Below are 24,898 nucleotides of genomic sequence, written 5' to 3'. Positions count from 1 at the left end.
GCAGCTCCACGAGAGCAGGGCCTGGCTCTGTGGTTTCCCACTGAACCCCAGAGGCCGCCGGCCCAGGACCCAGCACTTGTGAATGAAAGAGCGAATGACTGGCTCCGTCCCTGTGTCCTTCCTCCCCACTCACCGGCTCCACTGAAAACCTACACCTCTGCTCAGGTGGTGGGGAGGGGGCATGCTGAGGCTTAGGAAATGCGGGCCTTTGGCCAGGCTCCCGCAGTAAGGGGACAGGGCCGTGCTGCCCGCAGGGGCCCCCCAGCAGGCTGTCAGCTGCCTTCCTGCAGCTCTCCGCCCAGACACCCCAGGAACTATGGCCGCCCGGAACCTCGCAGGCGGCCCCTGCCCCCAGCTCAGGAGCCCAGGGCAGAGAAAGCATGAATCACTCTCCGTTTATCAGTTCAAAGAAGGCCTGCAATTACCAAGGGCTGGGCTCTCCCCTCCTCCGGGATAATTATACGCGTCTTAACGCATTTCCCGACCCTACTTTTTATATCAAGCGGGAGGGACCCAGCTGAAGGAACACCATCCAGACTCCGGCCGGCCGGCCGGGGGCCTGCTGCCCCTCCCCCAACAGAGCTGCCCGAAAGGACCAGCCAGAGGCAGGGGCTGCAGCCAGGAAAGGGGCACCAGGCCTGGGGCTGAGTCCTCCCGGCCACCACCTCCCAGGGGCCACTGAAGACTTGGGGTGACTGCCCCTACCCAAGAGGGACGGACCGCAGCTCGGATACACCCAAGGTCACCCAGCTAGTTCTCGGCACTCCTGCAGGGACCTGGACTCCCACAGGCCTCCGGTCTGCCCAGGAGAAAATGCATTCACTCCATGCTGGGCTGGGGGAGGGGAGCGGCAACAGATGCACGCTCTGGGCTGGGGTGGGGAGGGGGGGTGAAGCAGCAGCAGCGCTGGGGTCTGGGGAGCCCCTTCCACCTGCCCCAGAAGGACCAGGCCCCAGAGCTGGCGGGGGAGGGGCATCCTGGGCACAGAGGAGCCAGAGCCAAGGCCGGGGGCGGGACCTGCTGGACCACGCAGAGGGTGGTGAGAGTGACCGCAGCAACCGGCACAGGAAGCAGGCTGGGCCTGGCCAGTGAGAAGCAGACCGGGAAGCAGAAGCGGCCTGGTGCCGGGTGTGCCGACTGGAGGTGCGCAGGCAGGGAAAGGCCAGACGGGCCGGCACAGTGACCTCCACTCCTGCATAGGACAGGCTCAGCTGCCCAGCAGAGCGTGGAGCGAGCGTCATCCCCTGCTCTCTCCCGGGCCCAGCGGCCACCACCACTCCTCACCCTGAGAAACAAAGGCCCTCAGAGGCCTCTTCACGGAGGGGCGGCCCCAATCTTGCACCCCCCCCGCCCCCCGCCCCACCAGATCTGGATTCTTCCGGGGCACGGACAGGTTGCGGTGTGGGGGACCGAGAGGACACAGCCCTCCTACCCAAAGGTACCTCGTCAGCAACTGGGACCAAGAGCTGCCCCGTCACCCCACCTCCCCCAACAGAGGCCCCGGGAGGTGGTCCCCAGGCGCCCGCTCCCCCTCCAGGCCTGCCCTGTGGGACCAGCATCCACAGGACCAGGATCCAGGGCCACTGGAGTCCTGCTTCTCAGAAAAAGCACCTGCCCTCGGGCTTCCCTGAGGGGTCCTCGCCTCCTGACGCCATACTCTAGACACTGGGATCTTCAGGGGTGCGGGGGAGCTTAAAACACACAGGCCACAGCCAGGAGCCAGCAAAGGGCTGTCTGCTTTGTCCAGAGCCCTCATCCGCTCCCACCCCCAAGCACACACCTCAGCCACACCGGGGCGGGCCAGGCCTCAGCAGAGCTGTCTCCCCTGCCTGAAATGCCCTTCTGGGGACTCCAGGGCCCCCTCCCAGGCCCACTTGCTGCCGGGCCCTGAAGGGAATCACTGGCTTCCAAGTCCGCCTCTGGCACAGGACCGGGCATGCTCTGGGCTGCCTGGCGCAGCACCTGGTCTCTCCTGCAGACCCCAAACCAGCGGGGCGCCAGGGGACCTGCCTGGGGTGAGCTCCAGAGGGCCCAGGGCCTCCAGAGGGCCGGAGGAGCAAAGGCTGAGCCCACCCCCGCGCAGACCCAGAGAACCAGCCTCAGCTCGGAAGGAGGTGGAGCAGCGCGGAGGGCCGCGCTACCGGAGTCCAGGCTCACGGGCAGAAGCTCGGTCCACGTCCCTCAACACACACCCCTCTTTCTTTCAAGGGGCGTGGCCCCAGCACCCCACAGATGAGCCAGGGGCAGCTCCCGGCTCTAGGCAGCCACCGGAGCCCCTCTGGCCCTCTCGCCCCCTTCCCGGGATCCCCTAGGGTCTCGGAACGGGCGGGGGTACCCGGAGCCGCAATCCCCACCCCGAGGCCGCTCGATCGCGCCCCGTCGCCGCCAGCCCCGCCGCCCACCAGGCCCGGGGCTGCGCAGCAGCCCTCGGAGCGGCCGCGGGAAGCGGCTGACCCTGGAGAGGCCCCGCACGGGGCGGTGAGGAGGCCGGGCGCGCGGCTGGCGCACCGCCCCTCCCAGCCGGCGCGGGCCTGCGGGCCTGGGCGGACCGGCGCCCACTCCGGCCGCGCGGGCCTGCCGGCGCCGGAGATCCAGCGCACTCCGCCGGCCCGGTCCGGCCGCAGAGCCCTCCCGGCGGCGCCGCCGCGAACTTTCTCCCTTCCCGGCCCGGAGGAGGCGGCGCGGCCCCGCGAGCGCGGCGGGCAGGGTCCCATCCCGGCCCGGCGGGAACGCACGGGCTCGGCGCCGCGGCCGCGCCCGGACACGCGTGAACCGGGCCAGAGACGCAGGGACACGCGGGGCGCGGACACGCGGGGGCGCGGACACGCGCGCCGCCGCCCCCCGCGCGACCCCCGCCCGCCCGAAACCTCGCGGAGGCCGCCCCGCGCCCGGACCCCGGCTCGAGGCCGCCTCGCGCCCAGACCACCGTGGGACCCCCGCCGGACCCCCGCCCGCCCCGCTGCGGGGAAAGTTGCACCCCTACTCACGGGCTGCCCCGGGGCGCGCCCGCCGCCGGCCATCGCCGCCCGCCGCCCGCACCGCCGTCCGCCCCGCCCCGCCGCGGGGCCGCCGAAGCCTCGCAGGCCACCCAGGCCGAGGCCGCCGCGCCCGGGATCCACTGCGTGGCCGCCGCCGCTGCCCAGCATGAATGGGGCGCCAGCCGCGCGGATGCGGACCGGCCTCGCTCTCACCGCCCGCGGAGCGTAGCGCGCATGCGCCGCCCGGGCGGGCCGGGCCGGGGCGGGGCCTGCTCAGGGGCGGGGCCTGCTCGGGGCGGGGCTCTAGGCGGCCTCCAGGGGGCGCTCGATCCCCGCCGACCGCCCTAGCCCACCGCTCGCTTCAAAGGGCAACGCCGCTGCCAGGAGCTGCCGGAACCTGGTCCAGATGCGGCCGAGGACGGCGGTTACGGCTCGGGGTCCTCAGGGAGCGGCGGGGCGTGGGGCGCGCGGTCCAGGACGAGGCCGGCGGGCTGGGCACGGGGCCGGGCGGCGGGGCGACGCGGGGCGGAGAGTGGGTCCGGGGGGCGCGGGTCCGAGCTCGCCTGGGCGGCTGGGCAGACGCGATCCCCGTGGCCGCGCTCCCGCAGCGGTTCGCGCGCCCCAGAGCCGCCCGAAGGTGAGGCCACAGGGGCACCTGGCCGAGGGCAGGCGGGGCGGCCGGAGCCATAGAAACAACCAAAGGGCCGGGGGCCCGTGCGGGAGGACGAGCTGGGGCGCAGCGAGGGCCGCGGGGGTGGCCACGAGCTGGGAGGTCACCCCTTAGGAGAGGGACCCCCGCAGGCCCGGGTGAGACCCCGCCCCTCCCCGCCTCACGCAGCCGCGTCCCGGTTTCTGAGCTGGTCGTTCTCCATTTCCTGTGGGTCCGGCGTGGCTGGCTTGTCGGGACGTCGCGCTCGTCGGGGGACGTGGGGACGCGGCCGAGTGGCCGACGGGCAGGCGGCCCGTTCGCTCTGCTCTGCGGCGTCCCCCGAAGGTGCGGGGATCCCAGCGTGGCTGGTTAAGCACAGCAGTCCCACCGGTTCTCAGAGCCTCCGCCGGGCCCCGCACCCGCCAGCTCCAGCCCCAGGAGTGTCTCTGAAGACGTCCCAGGTTACACGGCTTCCTCCACCCCTGCTCCTCACCTGTGGTCCGCTCCCCAGAGGAGACCTGATGAGGCAAGGCTCAGCACCACGCAGCACTATGAATCCAGGTGGGCCCCGCAAAGGCACTCCAGACAGTGGAGCAGACTGTGTTCGTGACCCTGGGCCAGGGGAAGGAGTTCTTCAACCCCAGATCAAAAATATATAAAGGAGAATACGGGTCAATTTGACTACCTTAATATTGGTTATTTTTGCTCATTAAAAGTTAGGAAAGGAAATATCAAGATAAGCCAGGACTCAGGAAAACACGTCTGCAACACAAGTACACTTGACAAAAGCTGCGTATCCAGAATTTATGAGAAATTCCCAAGAATCGACAAGGAAAGCCCACAGTCCAACAGGGACACAGGGCTGAGACCCCAGCACCGCAGTTTGTTGGAGCAAAGATGGCAAATTGTTGCTCCTAAAAGCCTTGCACAGTGGGTCCCTGCCCCTGAGGAGGCCGGCCGGGTGCAGATGGAGGGGGAACCACAGCGGGGGCTCATGGGGGGTGTGGACTGCAGCTCAGGCGCCCCCCCCATCCCACCTCACAAGGAGGGAAATGAGTCAGCGGGCGCTGGGCTCTTCCTCCTTGGGTTTCCTGTGTGGGTTTTGCTTCTGTCACCCTTCAGGAGGGCAGGCAGTGTGTGGCGAGGCAGGGAGAACAATTCCTAGAACCAGAAACACGTGGGGGGGGCGGGGGGAGGGCGGGGGAGGAGGGCCTTTCCGAACCTCTAGTGTTCCTGCCTCTGGAGCCATGCCAGGGCCGTTTCTGCGTTTCTGTGACTCAGAGCTTTGTGCAGAAGTAGACTTGGGGGGCCTCTCCCCTTCCCGAGGCAGAACCCCACCGCTGATGTGGCAGGAGGAAGAGGCTCGGGGTAGCAGAGAGGGCCGGACACCTCAGCCCCTTGGGGGTGGCCACTGATTCCCAGCCACCGGGCCCAAAGCCAGGGTGGCCCTGACTCCTGCCTGGCCTTCACCCCCACCTGTCACCTCCTGCCCCGAAGATGCGCCAGCTCCCGCCCGCCCCTCCCCATGAAGCTTTCCACGCAGACGGATGGAGAGGGATGCGGCTGGAGGAGGGTCTGAGAGGAGGGAGGACGCAGGGTGGGACCCTCCCTGGGCAGACCCTCCAGGGGCTTGCTTCACACACGGAGCCCGCCACCCTGCACCCATGGCGTGTGCACACACGGACACGTGCACATGTGTGAATGCACACCCGGGGCTGGCCCTGAGTGTGCAGCGCCCTGGGTCCCCGTGGCCTACCCTCTCCCACCCCTGGCAGCTGCTGTGCACACGGGGCGGCCGCAGTCACTGCCGCATTCTGGGAAGCCCACGCTGGCCGCTGGGTGGAGACGGGAGCGGGGGTCTGTCGGGGGCCGGCGTCGCAGTGAGGCCGATGGAGGGATGTGCACAGAGCGGTCCCTTAGAGCAGGATGGGGCTCAGCCCGGAGGCGCATCACCACCCACCCCGCCCTCCCCAGCGGGTGCTGTGGTCCAGGAGACAAGCCTCACCTGGGCCCGAGCTCCCAGGGCCGCCAGGTGAGCAGCAGGGAAGCGTGGTCATGGTGCTGCCTCCCCATCTGTGGGCTCTGTAGGCCCCCCCCCCAGTCTCTGTGCCCAGTGGCCTTTGTAGCTCCAGGTGCTTCTTTCCAATAGGTCCAGAATATTCCCAGAATGGACCCTCATGAAGTGGGCTGGATCACAGGGCCCCCCTGAACCAGTCACCTTGGCTGGGGCTAGAACCTGACGGTGGGCTGGCTGGCACAGGGAGCTCTCCAGTGCCGGGGGTGGTCCCCCAGAGAAAGTCCAGGTGCAGGTGTTAAAACAAGTAGGCCCAAAGCAGGACGGGCAGGGCACCCAGGACCCCGTGGTGCCAGCGGACCACTGCCTGCCTACCTTCTCCCCCACGTGCCCAGCGTTCTTGCTCCAAAGATGCCTTCACGCCTCAGGCCTGTGCCCATGCTGTGCCCATGCTGTGCCCTTGACCAGGAGTGCCCCCATTGCAACCTTTCATCTCTCAAGGCCCAAGTTCCCTCCCCCACTCCTCCAGGAAGCCTCCCTGACTACAGCTCTCTCCCCACCCGTGAGCCCTCTTTGGGCTTTCTGCCCCACTCAGTACCAGCGGTGACCAGCCTGGGCTGAGAGTCCCGACCTTGGGGACAGAGCCAGGTCACTGTCAGCACTACACTGTATAGAAGACAGTAGCAAAGCTCCTACCCACCACTACACGGAGCCCTGGAGGCCTCAGCATCACCTTGTCCTGGGGCTGCAAACTGAGATGACTTCAGGGGCCAATCAGGTGAGGGATGTAAACAGTGAGACAGGCTGGACGGAGGGGCTGGCTGGAGGGCACCTGCCCCGCGGAGAGCAGCGTCGACGTGCTATCAGGCAGGGCGGAGGGAACAAGATGCACCAGCGGGAAGAGCCCGGCCAGGGGTCTGTAGTTGGTGCAGCGCACGCCACGCCCAGGAGGTCCAGAGTGGGTGCTTGTCGCCTTGGGGCTCCCAGTCAGGTCACAGATGTTCCCAAGGATGGATGCCCTCAGCAGGGCCGTGGCCTCTGGAAAAGCCACCCCTCCACCCTCTCTGGGACACAGTGGCCCTTGCAACCCGCAGCCCCAAGAGTGAGAACCTGGGGACGGGGAAGCAGCCCAGGCCTTCTCACTCTGCGAAACACCGTGGGCTGAAGCGGGAAGCTGGACTCCCACAAAAAGTAACGGGCAGCCCCCAGTCTGCCCACCCACGCAGGGTCAGAGGAGGCCAGCTACGAACCCCAGATGGAGATGCAGCTGAGGAGCTCAGCACACGGCCCCCAAATGTGCGGGACCCCATCCAGAGTCACCGTCAGAGCAAGCACCATGGAGCCTGCCTGGGGGCGCAGGACCGACAGATGCCAACACGCAGGTGACACAGAGGGAATGGCTGGCAGGAGCCCTCCCCCCAGAAAGCAACGGGGGAGAGGGTCGGAGAACCGGGGCTGCGCTGAAGCCGCCGCCACTCCCGCCATCGGAGGTCTCAGCGCAGAAGACGGCGCACCTGGGACAGCTGCGACGTGGGCGCAGACGTGCAGACGGGAATAGGGAAAGGCTGTGCGCGGGACTGGGCCCCTCTCCTGCAGAGCGGAGCCTACAGCCCACAGCTACCGCTGAGCATCAGACACGCGCTGACCTACGTGCCACCCTGCACGCGCTCCAGCCGCGGGAGGCAGCAAACAACACAGATGAGAGGGCAGAGTCGACCCCAACGCTTCACAACCCACCCTTTTGGAACATCTCTGAAACGACAGACTGGTGGTGCTCAACAGATTCGTGGCTTGGGGGGCGGGGAAGGCTGGTTCTGTATCTCCTTCGCGGTGACGGTTCCAGGAGTCCACTTGTGATGAGGGACCCAGAGCTCACACACACCTGGTGTGGACGTTGGCGTCCTGGTTTCCACATTGTACGACAGCCTCCTGAGACGTGAATCCTGGAGGCCAGGAGAGGGTATGGCCTCCGCACTACCTCCCCAGCTTCCCGTGAAGCTACTGTCACTGTAGATGATGACGATTTCACAATCAGAAGGTAAGAGGGTACCCTGCTGCTGCTCTGACCCAGGCCCAGCTCTGCTGCCGCCACCGCCTCCGGAAGCAGAGCTGGCCCCGTGGACAAGCAGGTTAGACGGCAGATGTCCCACCGGCAGAGGCCCCGCAGGTGTCCTGGGGCTGCCCTGCCGCACCCCCCCCCCCCCCCCCCCTCCAGCCGCCCTCGTCTCCTGGTCTCCAGGCTCAGAGCTCATGTCACCTCCTCAGGGACACTACCGGCTCCCTGTAGGCTGGCCCCACCCACTCAGTCACGACAGCACCAGCGCCCTGGTATTTCCATCGTGGGGTGGGGCGGGGAGATCCCGGGAAGCCAGGGCCTCATCTCAGGGTGGGGACACAAGGTACCGGTCTGCGTATTCATTCCGCCGCACGACAGATCGCCCTGAATCCAGTAGCTTCAAACAGCACCGTGTACTGCCTCTGAGGGTCTCTGCGGGGACGTGGGGATGCAGCGGGGCAGGCCCGGCCCTCCAGTCGGCTGGACAGAGCCTCCCCAGCATTCGGGCACAGACCCGCCTCCTGCCCCGTCCCACGTACCCCTCGGTGGCTGCCTGCCCCGTGGGCACAGTCGACCTCAGGGTGAGCACAGCAATGGAGAGGTAAGTTGGAATTTCTGGGGAGGCTTTGAAACCACCCACGGTCCCCTCGGTGTCACCCCTTCTAGCAAAACCCTCCCCTGGAGGACGTCCCTGTGCCACTAGGGCCCCATTCAGAAGAGCACAGGCTTCGGGGGCAGAAACACGGGCTCCGCTCCCATCACGTGCCCACCCCTCGGTGCGTTTTCTGGGTCACGGGGCAGATGGCATCACCCCCAGGGTCGCTGTGAGAACCACAGAAACACGGGGCAGGGAGCTCTCCCGACAGCTCTTCCATCCCCAGCCCAACCCGCCGGCCAGGGAGGGGCTGTTACCGTCCCTTTTCACAGCGAGGAACCTAGGCACAGGAACCCATGCCCAGGGGACATGCTGAGCCTGCTGGGCACCCCCTTCCTGCACCCGCCCCGCTTTGTCACAGATGGAATCTCTGTGATTTCCCTAATCTACCACGAGCTCTGCATGTGATGCTGTTCCTCTGTGCCCACGAGGTCACCCTGCTGACCTGGCCCGTGGCCCCGGGGCAGCTCCTCCTCTCCAGGGAAGCCTTCCTGAAGCACCAGCCCACCGCCCGGTCAGCAGCAGCCCTGGGCTCGTGGGCTCTGGACCTCAGCGTGGACATCACCATCTGTTTCTGGGCCGGGGTCTCCTCCACAGAGAGCCGTCACAGGGTCCCTGGCAGGGAGTGTGACAGAGCCAGCCCGTATCTTCTGTGTCCTTGGTGGGGAGGGCAACAGTCAGCCGTGCTGCTTCCCCATCCTGGGCACAGGCCTTGCAAGGAGCAGGGGGCAGCAGAGAGGGGCCGGTCAGGGGCTGGGCCCTGAACAAATAAGCTGGCTCACTGGAAACCCCCTCCAGGGCCGGCAGGGCTGTTTTGGGACAAACACCAGAGGTGACATTCAAAATGTTTAACAGCCAGAGTGGACACCAGACATAGACAAAGGACAGGACAAGCCTTGATCAAAACCTAGCTTTGCTTCATCCAGCCACACAGTCACTGACTTGCTTCTCTGAAAGGTCCACGGAGGTCTGAGCTTCAGGCATGGCACAGGCCCAGACGTGTCACCGGGCATCTCTCGCAGCTCTGCCTGCCTCTGCAGTTCTCAGGTGTGGTCTCCCTACCTGTTGGCCAAGACAACCCTGGCAGCTCACTGGATCTACTGGAGTCGTGTGACTGAACCCCCCTCCCCCTTGCTCACTGTAACGTTAGGGTCAGGAGGGGGCGGCCCCTCTGGTGGGACAGCTGCTCCAGAATCCTTTACCTTCCAAGAGGTCTGGCCTTTTGGGGTTTTTTAACAATTAAAACAGGCCTTTCAATTATTATGCTCATGGTAAAAAGAAAAATCCAAGTGGTGCACAAAAGGACCCCTAGTGAAAAGGTATGTCCCCCTGCTGGGCCCCCAGGTCACCTCCTGGGAGTGAAAATTGTCCCCAGTTTCCTGCGTCCTGGCAGCAACACGCACAAGGAGATTCTCGCCTCTCTGTCTGCTGAAAGATGCACCTGTACGCCTGCTCCGAACCACCTCTGCACGTCTTCTTTTCTCACTAACAGGGTTTGGAGGCCATCCCACAAGAGCTGCCTCAGGACCCCTCCCTCTCCCTCTCGGAGGTCACACAAGCGGAAGCACCCAGTTCCGAGGCAGACACGCCAGGTGCCCCGTGAGTCACTCTGCTGTGTGACTCTGATAGGACAGCAGAGGTGGAGGATACTGCTGGACTCCCGTAGGTCTCCAGGAGGCTCCGCCGCTGGCCCTGCTGCGGGAGGGGAGCCCACCTGGCCACAGCCTGATGGCAGCCTTGTGGGACGCTGAGCGGGGGACCTGCTGGGCTGCACCCAGGCCCTGGCCACAGAGACGTGGCTGCGAGCTGCCAGGGTCAGGCGGGAAGTCCTCTCCGCCCGGCTTCTCGTGCTGACCGGATGCCTAAGGCGCGTCCAGGCGGTTCCGGGAGCTCCCGTGGAAGCACGGACCTCAGGGCACCCATCGCTGGCCCTGGACACCTGGGTGGTTCCAACGCCGAGGCTGCCGCCGTGCCAACAAGCCTACACCGCCCTCAAGGCGACATACGCACTCATCTCGGGGTGTCGACCCAGCAGAAGCATCCACAGCTGCGCTGTCTGGCCTCCAACTCCAGCCATCGCATGGGTATTTCTCTGCAATTCCCTGATGCATCAAGGCTGTGGGGCACTTTTTCATGCTTCCTGGGCTCCCCAGAGGTTTCTGACATTCCTGTGTCAGCTAGAGGGCGGTTTGTTGTCTGCCCATAACCCCCAAGCCGGACCTAGAGGGAAAGAGAAACTCTTCGTAAGGCAAGAGTCCCTGGGCCCTTCCTGGAGCCCGAGGATGAGGGCGGAGAGCAGGGCTGAGGTGGAAGGAGACCGGCCGGATCCTGACGCCTCTGTCTAGGCTCCTTGATCCAGCTATGCCCGAAACGTCCTCTGGGCTCTTCTGTCACACAAGCCAGCACTCTTCTCGCTTGTCAAGTCAAGTAGGGGTTTGTCCCTCGTGCTGCAGGGTCCTGGCTCGTGCAGGGCAGGAGTCGGCGCCCGTCCGGGTCCACCCTGCCCGGACTCCTGTGCTCCAGGAGCCTGGAGTGTCATTCCAGGGTGACGTTCTGGGGGCCCACCAAGCCCTGGGGAGGAGGTGGATTGCGGTGGGGAGCCTCCGAGTCCCAGGGCTCCACCAGCCCTCCCTGCTGTGGTCTGCACCCTCCTCATGGCCGCGTGTGTTTTGAGGCTGAATAACCATGTAATTGGTTTATCCGTTCCATAGCCAAACCTCAGCAAATACGTTTTTCCTAATTAGTTGATGTTTATTTAACGGGAACAACCAGTCCATTAAATTTAATGAGGCAGGTTGTCAGGTACGAAGCCGAAGTGTCTTCCTTAAGCGCGACCCGGACTTGGCAGGGCTGGGTCCCGGGCCCGGGCCCGGGCCGCGCGGAGCTCCTGGTCTGGGTGCAGGCAGACAGACAGTGGCGTGGGTGTGTGCGGGCAGCCCTCGCTCCTGGCCCCCCGGCCGCACGTCTTCTCCACTGCGTGACACCCTCTAGCCTGGATTTCATCCGGTCCGTCTCCCCAGCGACCTCCGGGCCCCCGGGGGCTCAGCACTGCACCTCCCGTGCCAGGGCCGTGACTGCCAGAGTGGACGTTCGCCGCCAACGCTCGTCTGAGTAGCTTCAAGACCCCTCCTGCCGCCTCGGTTCCCCGGCCCCCCCAACCCCGACGTACCCTGGACCCTGCCTGGTCTCCCCACGTCCCTCCGGCAGGCTTCACACCCCCACTGCCCGCTTAGCGGGCGGGAAGCTCTTTGCTCAGGGAGATCCAGGCTCTGCTGAGGGGTCGCCCCTGGGCCCGACAGCCGGCGGGAAGCGAGGGCCGGCACCCTGGACCCACGCCCAGGCGCGAGGCTGCACCCTCCACCTGCCTTCGGAGGCTTCGGGCCGGCGGGGCGGGGCGGGGGGCGGTGGTGTTAGAACGGCGTTCTGGTCCGTGTGGAACCGCAGAAAATATAGTGAATTACGTAAGCCCTAACAAAACACACCGTAATCCTAACCCCCCGAGAAAAGCACGGGAACGTCTTGGTGGGCACGCCCTGGCCTGGCTCCTTATTTCCACGTGTGTACAGGTGGTGTTTGTTCCTCCAGACAGCGGGCTCACGCAGCTTCCACGACTGAATTTGGAAACGGACTCACGCTCCAGGCTGAATCACCATCGTCAGTGGCCACAGAGCTGGCGGGCGGAGCATGTTTTATTTAACACGTCCTCTGCTGCCAGGCACCTGGTTATTTCCAGCGTGTTGCCGATGTCACTGACACTATGATACACCCAGCGGGGCCCAGCTCCCCAGAGAAGCCCCCTCCGGCCACTGCCCAGGCCTCTCCCGAGGGCCTCGCCAACTGACTTCCGAGGTCGGCTCTCCTGCTGCACCAAGGCCTGGGGCACCGACCAGGTGTCAACGTTGCTTCCCAGCACCCGGATGTGGTGAGGACGGCAGGGTCAGCTCCTTGGGCCTCCCAGGCAGAGAGGAGCCTGCCTGCAGGACTTCCATGAGGGACTGACCTTGGGGTCGGCACCTGCCCATCAGGGGAGGGAGCAGAGGGCAGAGGCACAGCTGGGCTGCTCTGGGACGCGGCGCGGCAGCCCGGCCTTCGTGCCGCTCCCCCAGGCAGTCGCTGGATGCAGCTCTGGCCCTCCAGTGTGACTCTGGCCAGGTGGTTCCTGAGCACAGCGACTTCCCCGAGGGAGCGGACTCAGGTCAAAGGCTGGACGCCGGCAGGGTTCTGGGTGGCGGGCCCTCTGCTCTCACACTTGCTAAGCACTGACCATGGGCCACTTGTCACACAGTCCCGGGAGAAGCGCCTGTGAAGGCTGCAGGGCGGGAGGAGGGGGGGCCGTGGGCCGCGGCCACATCCCTTGTGGTTCCAGCTCCCTGAGCCAGCTTCCACTGGGTGACCTGTGCCCTCCCTTTGTCCCTCCGGCCCTGGGTGACGGGAGCTTCATGCTACTGCTAAGTTCTGGGTTATCACAGCATCCCATCCGAGGTTTTAGTTCCTCTACCTCTTCTGGGGCCAACACCCTGGACTCAACTCCTCTGTTTAAAGAATCAGTGCTTTCTGGCTCCTGGTTGGACCCTGGATGTCACAGCCAACGTCATGACATTTAATCCCCAGCCCCAGGGTAGGATGGGTATAACTCCCCAACAGTCCCACAGCCAGGGCCTGGGCCCAGAATGCCTGCCTCGAGGTCCACACCCACTGGACACAGCCTCACCTGTGCCACTCTCTCTCAGGCCCCACTTCCTGCCACGTACGGCCACGTGCAGGGGCTGGAGCCACGGGCCCACACGCAGGCATGTCGTGCACAAAGGCCCACACACGTACACACAGAGCCCACACCCTGGGCACACGCAACCCCCCACCAAAGTGACGCTCGGACACACAGCCCTACGGCCGCAGTAGGGGAGGCCACAGAAGCTTGGCTCCGGCACCAGGGGAGTCCGGGGAACGAGCTGAGGTCCAGGAGGGAGCCAGGGGCACAAGCAAGTGGACAGCACGGCTGGCTGCCTGTGAGAGACACAGGCACAAGTGCACACGTCTGCTCACACACAGGCACAGGTGGCCAGGTGCAGACAAACTGGTGCACACGCAGGTGCTCCGAGGCTGCCTCCTGGGCGGGAGAACAGGGTCTGAGACTAGGAAGCTGGACGCGGCCCTGGACGCCACGGGCTTCTGACGGAGTCTCAGAAGGGCCTCCGCAGCTTCCAGCTGCAGGGTGGCTCTGATGTCACTTAGGGTCAATGAGCCGGTGACCTCGCAGAGGGCCCCTCGCTGGGCGCCCTGCCACCTACCGGGCTGCTGTGTATTTCTGACTGTTCCCCGGTGTGCTGGGGAAGCTGACCAGGACCTCTGGGTGGGCATCTCCTTGGCCAACGTGCAGCTGGGCTGACTCGGCTGTGGGGCAGCTTGCCCAGCCCCCTGGACACCGACAAGCCCCGCGGACCTCCAGCTCCACACGTGAGAACTGAGGGATGCGCCGGGGCTGCAAAGCCGGCATCAGGACCGCTGGCTCTCAGCTCCAGAGAACTGCGGCAGGAAATCAGGCTCACCAGCCGAGCGTCCCCCTCCTGCCGCCCACACAGCGCTGGGCTGGCAGGTGCAGCCGTGCGGTCAGGGCGCCTCAGCGGGGGTCCTGCCGAGGGTCAAGGACTGGCAGGTGGGTGCTGACCAAGCAGAGTGCACACCCCAGCCCAGCCGTCACCTGCCCTTCTCGACCCGCATCCCGTGCTCAGTCGGCAGAATCACCAGCGCCCAAGCCAAACATCCAGAAACTGCCCAGGTCCTCCCCTTGCCCAGTGAAGTCCAGTCCTGCCAGTTCCAGCGCCTGAGGCTCGGCCTGCTCTGTCCCCGGACCCACCGCCGGACCCCCTGAGGGTCACTCATGACCCCAGGTGTCTGCAAGGCTCTCCACTTGAGCCCACCTCCCCCCAAGGCCAAGGCGACACCCCTCAGAGGGACTGGACTGCGCTGGTCCCTCAGGAGCACCTCCTCCCGGCCTGGCACCCACCCCCGGCCCTGCGCCCCAGCTGTACTCTCTGTGCACAGTCTGTGCCCCGCCCCCGGCCCCCATCCGTGCTCCCTCTCTCCCAGCCCCTGGCTGCCCGGGAGCCCTCCACCCGGCGCTGGACTCAAGCTCCGCCTGTCAGGAAGCTGGCCCGCTCCCCTGCTGCGTCCCGACGAGGAGCTGCTCCCCTCGCGCACCTCCGCCTGCTCTGGGCACGGCCAGGCCCGCACCCGCCTGCCCCACTGGCGCCGGCGGGTGCCCGTCCTCCAGCCTGACCTGGGGCCGCGCTCCAGGCACGGAGGCGGCAGCAGGCCCGCCTGGCAGCCCAGACACGACTGAAGACGAGGACACCTGCTTTATTTGTCTGCGGACAGGGGCACACATGCTACTTCTCCAGCACGGGGGCATCGGCGGTGCCAGCAGGGGTGCCGGCGCCTGCGGTCTCTGGACTGTGGTCCCACAGCGGGTCCCTTCTTCAGGCTCCAAGTCACTGCCAGGCCCGGAGTGGGCCTGCGTCAACCCTACAAAGGAGAACAGAGTTCAGGCCCACCAGGAGCGTGCGTGTCCCCCAGGCTCTGCTCCACGAGGGCCCGTTTCACGGAGAGGGTCCTACCCCGTGGGTCCCCAGGCCTGGACGCGGCCTCCTCACCTCCATGCCCGGTGCCCACACAGCACGTGCCCGTGGCCCCCCATCTGCACCCTGTGCACACGGTCTTGCCTGGAGACGCAGCTCTCCTTCGCCCCTCGAGGTCTCCCCTCTGTTCTCTTCTCAGCTCGGAGTGAAACCGCCTGGAGAGCCCTCACACCCAGGCGCTGGCCCGTGGGACACAGCACCTCGTGGGGCTGGAGCTCGCCCCGCAGCCCTGGGGAGGAGCCTTGCGTCTAAGACCTGCTCCCTCCCTGCTGCCCGGCAGCTCCCAGGAGCAAAGTGCTCTCGGGGACCCTTTAAAGCCGGAGGCTCCTGAGGTGAGACTGGCGGGGCCTGGGACCTTGGGGAGCTGGCAGGGAGGGTCAGGAAGGAGGTCCACGCCTCAGGGCAGGGCCTCTAGGACAGCCTGCAGTGCCCCCAACGTGGGGCAGGGGAGCGTGTGGCACCCGGACCACCATGACCACCTCCACTCACCAAAGGCCGGGCCCTGTCAGGCCAGCCCGTCAGGAGTGGCTGCCCTCTGCCCCCTCAGCTCTCCCCCTTCCACAGGGCAGCCCGGCCCTTTCCACGACCCCTACCCTGCACCCTGGCCTCTCCACCCCCCGCTGCGCAGAGGTCAGGACAGGTGGCCCCCCTGGACAGCAGGGCCTGACTTGACCAGTGCTGACCTCGGACATGGCCTAGCGGCGCCCGCAGACCCCTCCCCGCCCACCGCCACGGAGCCCAAGGCGGCGGGAGGCCGCAGCTGACCCCTACCTTGTGCGCTGAGCCGACGCAGTGCTGGTAGGCCTTGGCCAGGTCCGCACACAGCAGCACCTCCTGCAGGTGCTCGCGGTAGCAGCGCAGGATCTGGGCCTGCAGCCCCGAGCACACGGGCTCCACCCTGCGGGGCCTGCGGAGAGGAGGAGGCAGTCTGGGGCAGCACCACGGGCCAGGCATGGGGGCCGCGGCGTCCGGTCGCCCTCCAGAGAGGGGCCGAGGTGGCCCTCGGGGGACCCCCCCCCCCCCGCCCAAGGCCTCCAGGGCGCCTCCCGCCCGGGTGTGGGCCACCATCGTCTCCCCCAAAGCTGTTTTTCTGATTTCAAAACTAATACATGTACGATGAGGAAAACTGGAAAAACACAAAATGTTTAAAAAAAAAACTAAGGTGTTCAGACTCTCACTTCCTAGAGAATATCACTGCAGCATTTTAGAGGAATTTACTGTTTTTTCTTTCTTTGTTCATCAGGGTAGGTTTAGAACCTAAAGCTAGACTCTAAACGTATTCATCTGAAGAATGATTTTATGTTCTCTTCTTAAAAATACGAAACAAAGATGAAAAAGGGAAATAAAGCTTATTCTCATTGGTCGCCATGGTCTTCTTCCTGACGCCTCGCCCGCTGCCCCTCCCGCCCTCCCCTCTCTGGACCTCACACATGCTCCCCTGTACACGCACCCTCTCACACTCACACGCGTGCACACATACACACGCACATGCACTCACCGCCCCCCACCCCGCCGAGCTCCTGCGTTCGCGGGCTCAGGCCCCTGCTCCCCGCGGCTCTGGGCGGGGTTGCCGTCTCTCACCGCCCGCCCCGACCCCAAACCAGGCAGCAGAGGGCGAGGAGGCAGGTGGCTGGCCCAGGTCCCACACTAGGATGCAGGGGCGCCGGGACACACACTCACAGGGTTTCCATGGTTTCTGGTAGGTCCACCAGGAACCTCGGAGCCGCGGCTAAGCCTGGGCCCCGTGTTGCCCTCCCGGGCTCGGGCGCTGGGGAGGCCTCGGCAGCGGAAGGACCCCTGCTCCTGTCACCCGGGGCCTGCAGGTCGACAGCTCCCCGGCCCCGGATCTACTTTCAAAAGTCCAGCCTTGCAGCAGGTGCTGGGCTAGAATGCTGGTTTTAACACAGCTCAGCCTCCCACATCCATCCGTTAAGACCAGGAACAGAGGGCTCAGCGGCTCTCGTTACCCAGCTGCGGCTGACACGCCCAGTGCCACCATCCCGGCAGCGATGCCCACGGGACTCCGGACCCCGCGTGTGGGCTTGGTCCTCAGGCCTGCTGACCACACACTGCAGCCCCCTCCCTTCCCACCGCCGCCCCCCACGCCCAGACAATCCCTGACGAGGGAGTGACCGTGATCAGTCAAGATCCATGGCTTGGACGGAACTGAGGGTTTACAAGTTGAACAGGCAGGAGGCAGGGTGGGGAGCAGCCACCACGCCCACGCTCAGGTCCATGGCTCCAAAGGTCAAGGCTGTGCTGGGAGAAACGGCCCCCTTTCCCCGGAAGGCCCTGCCCACCACCCAGGATTCCACTGGGCCCTGAGGGCGCAGCCAGGGGACGCAACGGCCCTACAGCGCCACACGGCCCTGCTCCTGTCTGCACAGTGCACACGGGCTCGGAGGCTTCCTACCTGAGGAGGACACGTGTCTCTCCTGGGCGCTGACCTTCGCACAGGAGAACAGACGGGCTCCCAGGCTCACCCTCTCCTCCCGGGCCCTGGGGTCCCCTCACTGGGTTCCGTCTGCCGCTGTAGTGGGGTGACCGCCTGGCTGCCCAGTGCTTGCAGGATGCCCCTCCCTCCGCGTTGAAAACCCTTCTGCCACGGACACGTCCAATGGTGGGCCTTCTAAATGCCTCCGGACGGGCATCTCCTCTCTGCTGCCCTCGCCTGGAAATAGCTCCCCTCTGCATTTCCCTCCGGGCTCCTCCGTCCTACCTGCCCTTGGCGGGGAGTCCCCGAGGCCGCATCTTTCGGGCTCCGTCCTGGCACCCGCCGGCCGTCCTCCCACACAGACCTCCTGCTCGCCTGGCCCTGCGGCCCCTGGAGCAGCAGCTCCCATCCAGCCCCGCTCCCGACGAACAGCCCCCCACCCGTGGCCCTTGACGGTGCGGCCAGCAGAGCTATCAGAGCCGCAGGTCTCATGGAAAGAGGCGTCCGGGGGCAGGACGGCCGGCAGCCTGGCCAGTGATGTGGGGCTCGTCCTGGAGCCGCACCCTCTCCAGACCGATGGCGGAAGCGACTCACCCGCTGGCTGTAAGTGGGCAGAGCAGTGGCTTCTTAACTCCGCCCCCCACCTTCTGTCTTCAGGTCCCTGGACCAGGGCCCCTGTGCGTTCTGAGGGCAAACCTCTCAGAGCACCCAGGGGGCTCCCAGTTCAGGAGAAACAGAGGGAGGGGCCGAGCAGAATCCAGCCCCTCACACCAGGGTCACCCATGGGCCTGCGGACGCCTCTGCGCTGGCGTTTGTCAGCCACAACACGAGGAGACAGGGTGTCAGGAAAACGTCAATCGCGAGAAATTTCACCTGTCTGCCTGCAAACGGGCCGTGAACGGCACGGGGCAGGGAGCAGGTGAGGCTGGGTCACACAGCTGGGGCCGCGGCAAGCCCGTCCACTGCATGCAGAACGGCTCAAGCTTCATCAGCTGCCTGGAAGGTACTCAGGGCAGTGACCTCTCCAGGGAGGGAGAGAAAACCTGCCCCGCAGCTGAGGGACATGTTAGGATTCCCGGCTGGGAGGCTCTGGGGGGTGAACGCTGGCCCACTCAGAGGTCAGCTCCCCTTGCTTGCCAGCCTCTCCTCCTCTGCATGAGGGGCTGATATGCCAGACACGAGCCTGCAGGGTGCGGGGGTGGGGGGGCGGAGAGCGGGGCAGGCATTTGGCAGAGAAGAGCGACGACGGGAGGCTTTGGGGCTGGGCCCAGGTGTGGTGCTTCACAGCTCACGGCTCACCCAGGCCCGATGGTGCTCCTTTCCCAGGAACCTTAAGGCACCCATCATGGGGTCCCTTCTCCAAGGAGCCAAGAGACCCCAAGCAGGTGCCCTGGGGGCCAGTGGGGGGCACACAGGTTTTGGGGGCTTTGCCACGTGCTGCTACGAGTTCAGGGTCGGGGGCGAGGAGGGCCCACTGTGCACCGCAGACCAGCACCGGCTTGTGGGGTCAGTTCTCAACACCCACACGGCCGCCATCTGACGGTGTCACAGGTACTCAGGGACCCAGCTTCCGGCCCTCCTCTCCGACGGCCCTCAGGGCTGCACAGTGACAGGCACGGAGACCACCAGGCGCTGTGGGGAGTGAGGGTCTCACACGGGCCAGCTGGCCTCGGCACCGTGGCCACCTCTGGGAATGGAAACCATGACCCCAGTGCCACCTGTGAACCGAGCTCTACCCGCTGGTGGAAGTGACACGTTTCCAGAAGGAGAGTTGTGATAAAAGGCTCACACGAGCCAGGAATCAACCCTCTCCTCCCTCTGTCCAGGAACCAACACTGCCCAGCAACCAGGCAGAGGGAAGAGCTGGCCTGGGCGCTCCGGACCACTGCCCGCTGCCCCTGCCAGCTTCGGGAGACCGGCCGTGTCGCTCTCACTGACAGGCACCCCGCGCTGGGAACCCGGCCCCCCCAACCTGCGTGGGCACAGAGGGCCCTCCTCCCTCTCCTTTGTCCCAAACACCCTAAACTTCTCCCCCCAGGGCCAACCCCAGCCGATCCCAACAACACACACCCCAAACTCCAACGCTTGGACCCCCCCACTCCCGGTTCCCTGGAGACTTCCAGCCTAGCACGTCACCCCCAACCCGCCAATTCCTCACCACGTTCACCAGCAAGCGCCAGGGAACCCACTTCCCGCCTAGTTTCCATCTTGGTGAGTGGAGTCCCTGTCACCCCAGTGACCTACCTAGTCAGAAACCGGGAGCTGCTCTAGACGCCTCCCCTCCCCCCCCACAGATGCCTCCCTCTTACCTTCTAACTATAGTGTGCCTGCTTCTCTGCAATCTAACGGAAAAGCGCAGATACAGCCACTGCAACTCCCAAACAGCGGTCACCCTCTCTCTCCCTGGGCCTGACCCACCCCACCTGGGTGGCTCTAGAGGCCACTGCTCGTCCTCCCGCCTCCCGCTCCTGCGTCCCCCCTCCCCGAGGCCTTCAGTCCCCGCGGACGCTCGCTCGCTCCTCTTGGCCCCTGGCTCAGGCCTGCGGAGGCCAAACCCGCCCGTGTCCTGCCTCCTCTGCACCCCCTGCCGGCTGCAGCTCTGCGTGGTTCTCAGAGCGCCACCCCCGGGCCACAGTGACCCTTCCAGAAGGGCCCCCTCCCCCTCTGGTGCTCAGGCCTTTGGGGCCCAGCTCTCCTGAGCTCTCCGTGCCACTCCCCACTCAGTCTGGGGTCTGCTTCCTCGTCCCCCTGCCCCCCAAGGGCCACCAGCACCCTAAGGGCACAGACACCCCTCCTCGGCATCCCAGCCTCACTACCCCTGCCTCCTACCTAGAGGAGCGGTCCTTCTGCAGGGCCAAGGGCACCCCCATCAGCCACCCCTTCTCTCCCCCAGCACCTGGGTGGTCTGTCCCAGTGGCCCTTCTCTCTCGTACCTTCGCTATTCCACTCTCTGCTGAAGACACACTCATCTCTGCAGAGTCTAGGAACCCGGCAAACCCAAACCACTTCTACTCATGGCCCTCCCACCCCCAGCCCGCTCTCCTCTCCCAGAAGCTCTGCCCGGGGCTCTGCTCCCACCGCCCGGTCCAGCCTCACAGGTTCTTCCTGCTCAGGGGCCCATCGCAGCCCACCTGTCCCTGGAGGCTGGAGGTCTCGTCCTGACTCCGCTCCGCTAGCGCTCTCCCACCACGCATGCCCCCGAGCCCCACGTGGGGCCCCCGCTATTCCCACAGTTCTGCGCCAGACTCACGGCCGGTGTGGTCACTGCGGGACGAGCGGCCCAGTGGGTGCCCACAGGGACCCGACACCCTCATCCTCCTGCACCTCGTACACTGGGCACGTTGTCCCCAACATCCCCATAGCCCACCCTCTCCACTGCGAGCACTGATTGTCCTAGAACGTAAAGCTTTCTGCAACTCCAAGGAGGTTAACAAACCCATTTCTGGGGTGATTACAGCTCGCTGGACCCTGTGCTAAGCAATCCCTCCTGTCCGCGTCTGTCCCTTCTCTCCGGCCCTGCTCTCCCCATCCTGAACTCGGGAGGTCCCCTGTCCACGGCCAGTCTGCCTCCACAAGGGTGCAGGGCCCGGGGCGGCTCGGAGCTGCAGGGGAGCCCATGATGGGCGTGGCCTGGAGGACCACCCTGCCACCTTGCCGCGAGGCCACCAGGACGGAGGGGGACACAGCTTCGTGGAAGAGCAACTGCGCATGCTCCCCCATCGTTCTCCCGAGTCACACAGCAAGGCCACCAAGGCCACTGGGGAGGGACCTGCCCTCTGCAGCCCCCGGGGGCGGGGGTGTGTGGTCTGCATGGGGGGTGGGGGAGCCCAGTGAAAGGGACAGGGCTGAAACCACACCCCCGCAGGGAAGACACGGCCATGGCCCTGGCCCCAGGGAATTGGACCCTCACACCGTCTGAAGTTCTCGGCCCGCGGCTGGGAACTGCTCTCAGCTCTCCTGTGGCAGAGCTGAGACGCTCGGCTGTGCCGGCCCAGAAGGGGCGTCTGCGGCAAGGTGTGGAGACAAGGCCCTGGGAACCCGCTGTGCACGTGAAGGCCAGCGGGTAGGGGCACCTCCCCCAAAACACGCCCTTCCTGGAGCCTCAGAAAGTGACCTTGATTGGAGATGGGGTCCTGGCAGGTACCGTTAGTCAGCATGGGGTCACGGTCGGGCAGGGAGGCCCCTGATCCCACGTGGCTGGTGTCCTCCTAAGAGGAGGAGAGACACTGACCACGGACACAGACCAGAGGAGAAGCCACGTGACGCCGGAGGCAGAGGCTGCAGTGATGCGCCTACAGGCCAAGGACACCAAGCCTCCCGGCAACACCAGAAGCTGAGCAAACGCCCGGGAGCCCTCCAGCTTTAGAGAGAGCCGGCTGTGGGCCACAGCAGCCCCAGGAAACAGGCAGCCGGTCATGCAGGAAAGCGCTGAGTGCTGACGGGCAGAAGTCAGTGGGAGGCAGACGGCTCACCAGGCACCTTCTGACAGACAGAAACACGCATCTTGTGTGACAGAGGCTCCGCGGTAAATGGCTCAGGTGGGAGGCCTTTCGTCCCAGGTTGCATCTCAGGCCGGGCCTGAGGTCCAGGTCATTCTGAGGACCAGTCCCTGCCAGGTCCTAACCCGGCACAGCAGCCCATCCTGCAGGTGGGGACACCAGTGTCAGAGGGGTTAGGTGACTTGCCCAAGGCCACACAGCGAGACACAGAGCCAGCATGAGAGCCCGGTTATCTGGCTCCACGCTGCGTCCATTTAACTCCACGCCAAGTATGGAAAATTCCCCCAAAATTCCAAGGAAAAAAGAACCAAGGGTACAGAAAAGAAGCAAAAGACACATGGGATTCAGGCTCCCAGGGGAGCCAGAAGTTTGCCAACTGGAAGGGCCGACACCGGCCAGCGCGGCCGCAGGGGCGCCCGTGCCAGCGCGGGGCCGGGCCCCCTCCGAGCTCACACAAGCCCGGCTGCGCACAGGCCCGAGTGCGACGTCAAGCACGTCCCTCTGTGGGCCCTGCTTCACTGACCGACATCTCATCACCTCAGCCTTCTCCCATTACCACCGCTGGTGTGGAACTGGGCCATCAGACATCTTCCTGACACTTCATTTCAGAGATGCGCTGGCGGGGGTGAATGCACAGAGCAGGCTTTCTATCACGGCTCGGAGGCGAGGTGCGCGGGTGCCACGGAGCTGCACATCCATCTCTGTCAGGACCAGCTGAGCCGTGGGGCAGGCTCCGCGGCGGCCTGGCCAGGGCCCAGGGGCTGACGAGACCAGCTGCTCGCTGAGGACCCGCTTCGCTGGCCGCTGCCGACCGCGTGCCACTCAGCCCAGGCGGGTGGGGCCCAGAGACACGCCGATGCCAGAGGCCACACGGGACCCCCCCGGGGGGGCAGCTATTCTGGGAGCCCAGGCCTAGCAGAGCTCTGCTCCTGAGGAAACGAAGCGCAAACTGGCCCCCATGGCTGCTTAGCCAGTGACAGGATTCCTCCCTGGGACTGTCACTGCACGCACACATGCACACGTGCACGGAACAGGGAGGCTGCTCCTGGCTTTGGTCCTTTGTGAAAAAGCCACAGGGGAAGCACACGTCCCCCCCGAGGAGCCTCCCGATTCACCAGACGTGTGGGGTAGACGCAGCCCAAGGAGGCGTGGGTCGCGGGGGTCTTGGGGGTCCACACCAGGACCCTCACGGTCCCTCAGCGGCCAGGGGGCTGGAGGCTCCAGGGAAGGGAGCAGCAGCCGCAGCGCCTGAGGACCCCCAGGACCCCGTCTGCCGGCATCCTCTGGTTTCCCTTCCCCGAGGCCTCCCTGTCTCCTGGGCAACGGCACCTGCTGGCGGGTGTCCCCCCCACCTCCTTGTGACACACCTGGGGGGCCTCTCCAAGCCCTGCTGTGCCCCCTCCTCCCCGTGCAGGCCCGGCCACTTGCCTGCTGCCCAGGGACGGGCCGGCACCTCCTGCTCTCATGTAAGTTCTCACCGAGGCCCAGACCCCGCAGGGACCGCGGCCCACATCCCTCTGCTGCAGAGCCCTGGCCCCAGGAAGAGCATGGTGCCACAAACACTGGCTCAGGCCTCCTGCCTGTCCACGCCTGCCTGTCGGTCCACAGTACACGGAGCAGCCGAGGCCACACTGAGGCTTCGCCTGCGGTGGGGGTGACACGGCAGGGGTGACTCCCCAGGCTGCTCCTTGGCTCCCAAGCCCCCGGGATGTGGCCGCCTTTGAAGGCACCACACAGGGCCACTTCTTGGGCGGGTGCTGGCTGGTGTCCTGGCGGCAGGCTGCCATCAACGGCACCGTGTGAGCCGAGGTCCTGCGTGCACTCCCTGCCAGCCTCCGTCCTCCCGGCCCCTCTGACTGGAGCCAAGTGTCCCCGATCGACTGTGTCACCTCTGCTCACCCACGAGGGGCTGGCACGGCTCACACCCACAAGGGCGCCCGGCGGCTGGGGCCAAACCTGCGCGGAGCGGCCCCATTGGACTGGGAGTGCCCCGCGGGCAGGGACCAGCTTACTACCTCTGCGTCCAGGGTCCCCGCCGACGCCGAGCTCAGCAGATGACCCAGCCCAGGGAGACCGTGTCCCCCTGACCGTCCAGATGTCTGCCTGGTCCAGCCTGTTGCCTCTGTGGCCTGTGGGTGGGCCCTGGGCCTGCTCTCCAGCTGCCTCTGGACTCCACTTCCTGGGGGAGCCTCCCCGTGCCCAGCCCCGGGGGTGGGACCCTCGCAGCAGCCAGAAGCTCAGTGTCGACTGGAAACCAACAAACCAAGGAGCTTCCCTCTGGGCTGGGCCGGACCACACAGCCCTCCACACGCGGCAGAGTTAGGTCGGCAGAGAGCGTAAGCCTCAGTGCAGGACGGCCAGCGTTTCCCAGCCCCCGAAGAGGTTTGCGGTGTGGTGTGGTGTGCTCTGGTGACAGGGGACACAGGGACAGAGGCAGGAACTAACTTCCGACGCCGTCGGGTGAGACTCAGGCAGAAACACCCCCTGGTGACGTAAGCAGGCACAGCTGCTCCTCCCTGGGCCTTCCCTGCAGTGACTCTGAGGCTGGGCTGCCCCTCGTCCCTGCTGTGATGGGACCGAAGCCGAAGCCTGGAGCCCCTGGGCACCCCCCACCCCTGGTCCTGCCCGGCCCTTGCGTCCGGCCCCCACAGGCCTCCTCCCACCCGGCCCCTGCGTCCACTGACTCAGACCCTTCCCGAAGTCCTGCCCGCCGCCGGCCCAGCAGACCTTATCCCTCCACCCGCCACGCAGCTTCCCCCCCTCAGCCTGCAGAAACGTGCCCTCAGCTGAAACCTGACACATAATCTCAGTGAAGAAACAGATTAGTGCAGAGCTGGCGCGGTGGGGTCTTCGCAGGTCCGTCCCCCGCTCTACGGTTTCCCAGCACATTTGGAAACCGCAGGGGCCTCTTCCTGGCTGACCCGGGGTGTTCTGAGGGGCGTCTCTGGACGCTGGGGCTGATTCGCTCTGTGGGCCAC

General features: G+C 65.8%; 2 protein-coding genes across 3 annotated transcripts in view; both read right to left on the bottom strand.

Annotated features, from left to right (window-relative positions):
* PLXNA1 (plexin A1) overlaps positions 1-3,177 on the bottom strand; it is a 43,716-nt gene extending 40,539 nt beyond the window's left edge. Inside the window, exon 1 of the mRNA XM_032648587.1 lies at positions 2,988-3,177. The gene's annotated coding sequence lies outside the window, so the exon portion shown is untranslated. The remainder of the gene's footprint in view (positions 1-2,987) is intronic.
* An 11,512-nt stretch (positions 3,178-14,689) lies between these two features.
* The window catches only part of CHCHD6 (coiled-coil-helix-coiled-coil-helix domain containing 6), a 126,654-nt gene continuing 116,445 nt past the window's right edge, over positions 14,690-24,898 (bottom strand). For both annotated transcript variants that reach the window (XM_032650283.1, XM_032650282.1), the window contains exons 7-8: positions 15,759-15,894; positions 14,690-14,874 (exon numbers count right to left, since the gene is read on the bottom strand). In XM_032650283.1, the coding sequence (XP_032506174.1) occupies positions 14,869-14,874; positions 15,759-15,894 (142 nt within the window). In that variant the 3' untranslated portion in view covers positions 14,690-14,868. The remainder of the gene's footprint in view (positions 14,875-15,758; positions 15,895-24,898) is intronic.

This window comes from Phocoena sinus, chromosome 11, assembly GCF_008692025.1.
Source record: "Phocoena sinus isolate mPhoSin1 chromosome 11, mPhoSin1.pri, whole genome shotgun sequence".
In the NCBI taxonomy this organism is placed as follows: domain Eukaryota; kingdom Metazoa; phylum Chordata; class Mammalia; order Artiodactyla; family Phocoenidae; genus Phocoena; species Phocoena sinus.
Note: the sequence above shows the minus strand (reverse complement) of the source record. Positions and strands in the feature narration are given on the sequence as shown.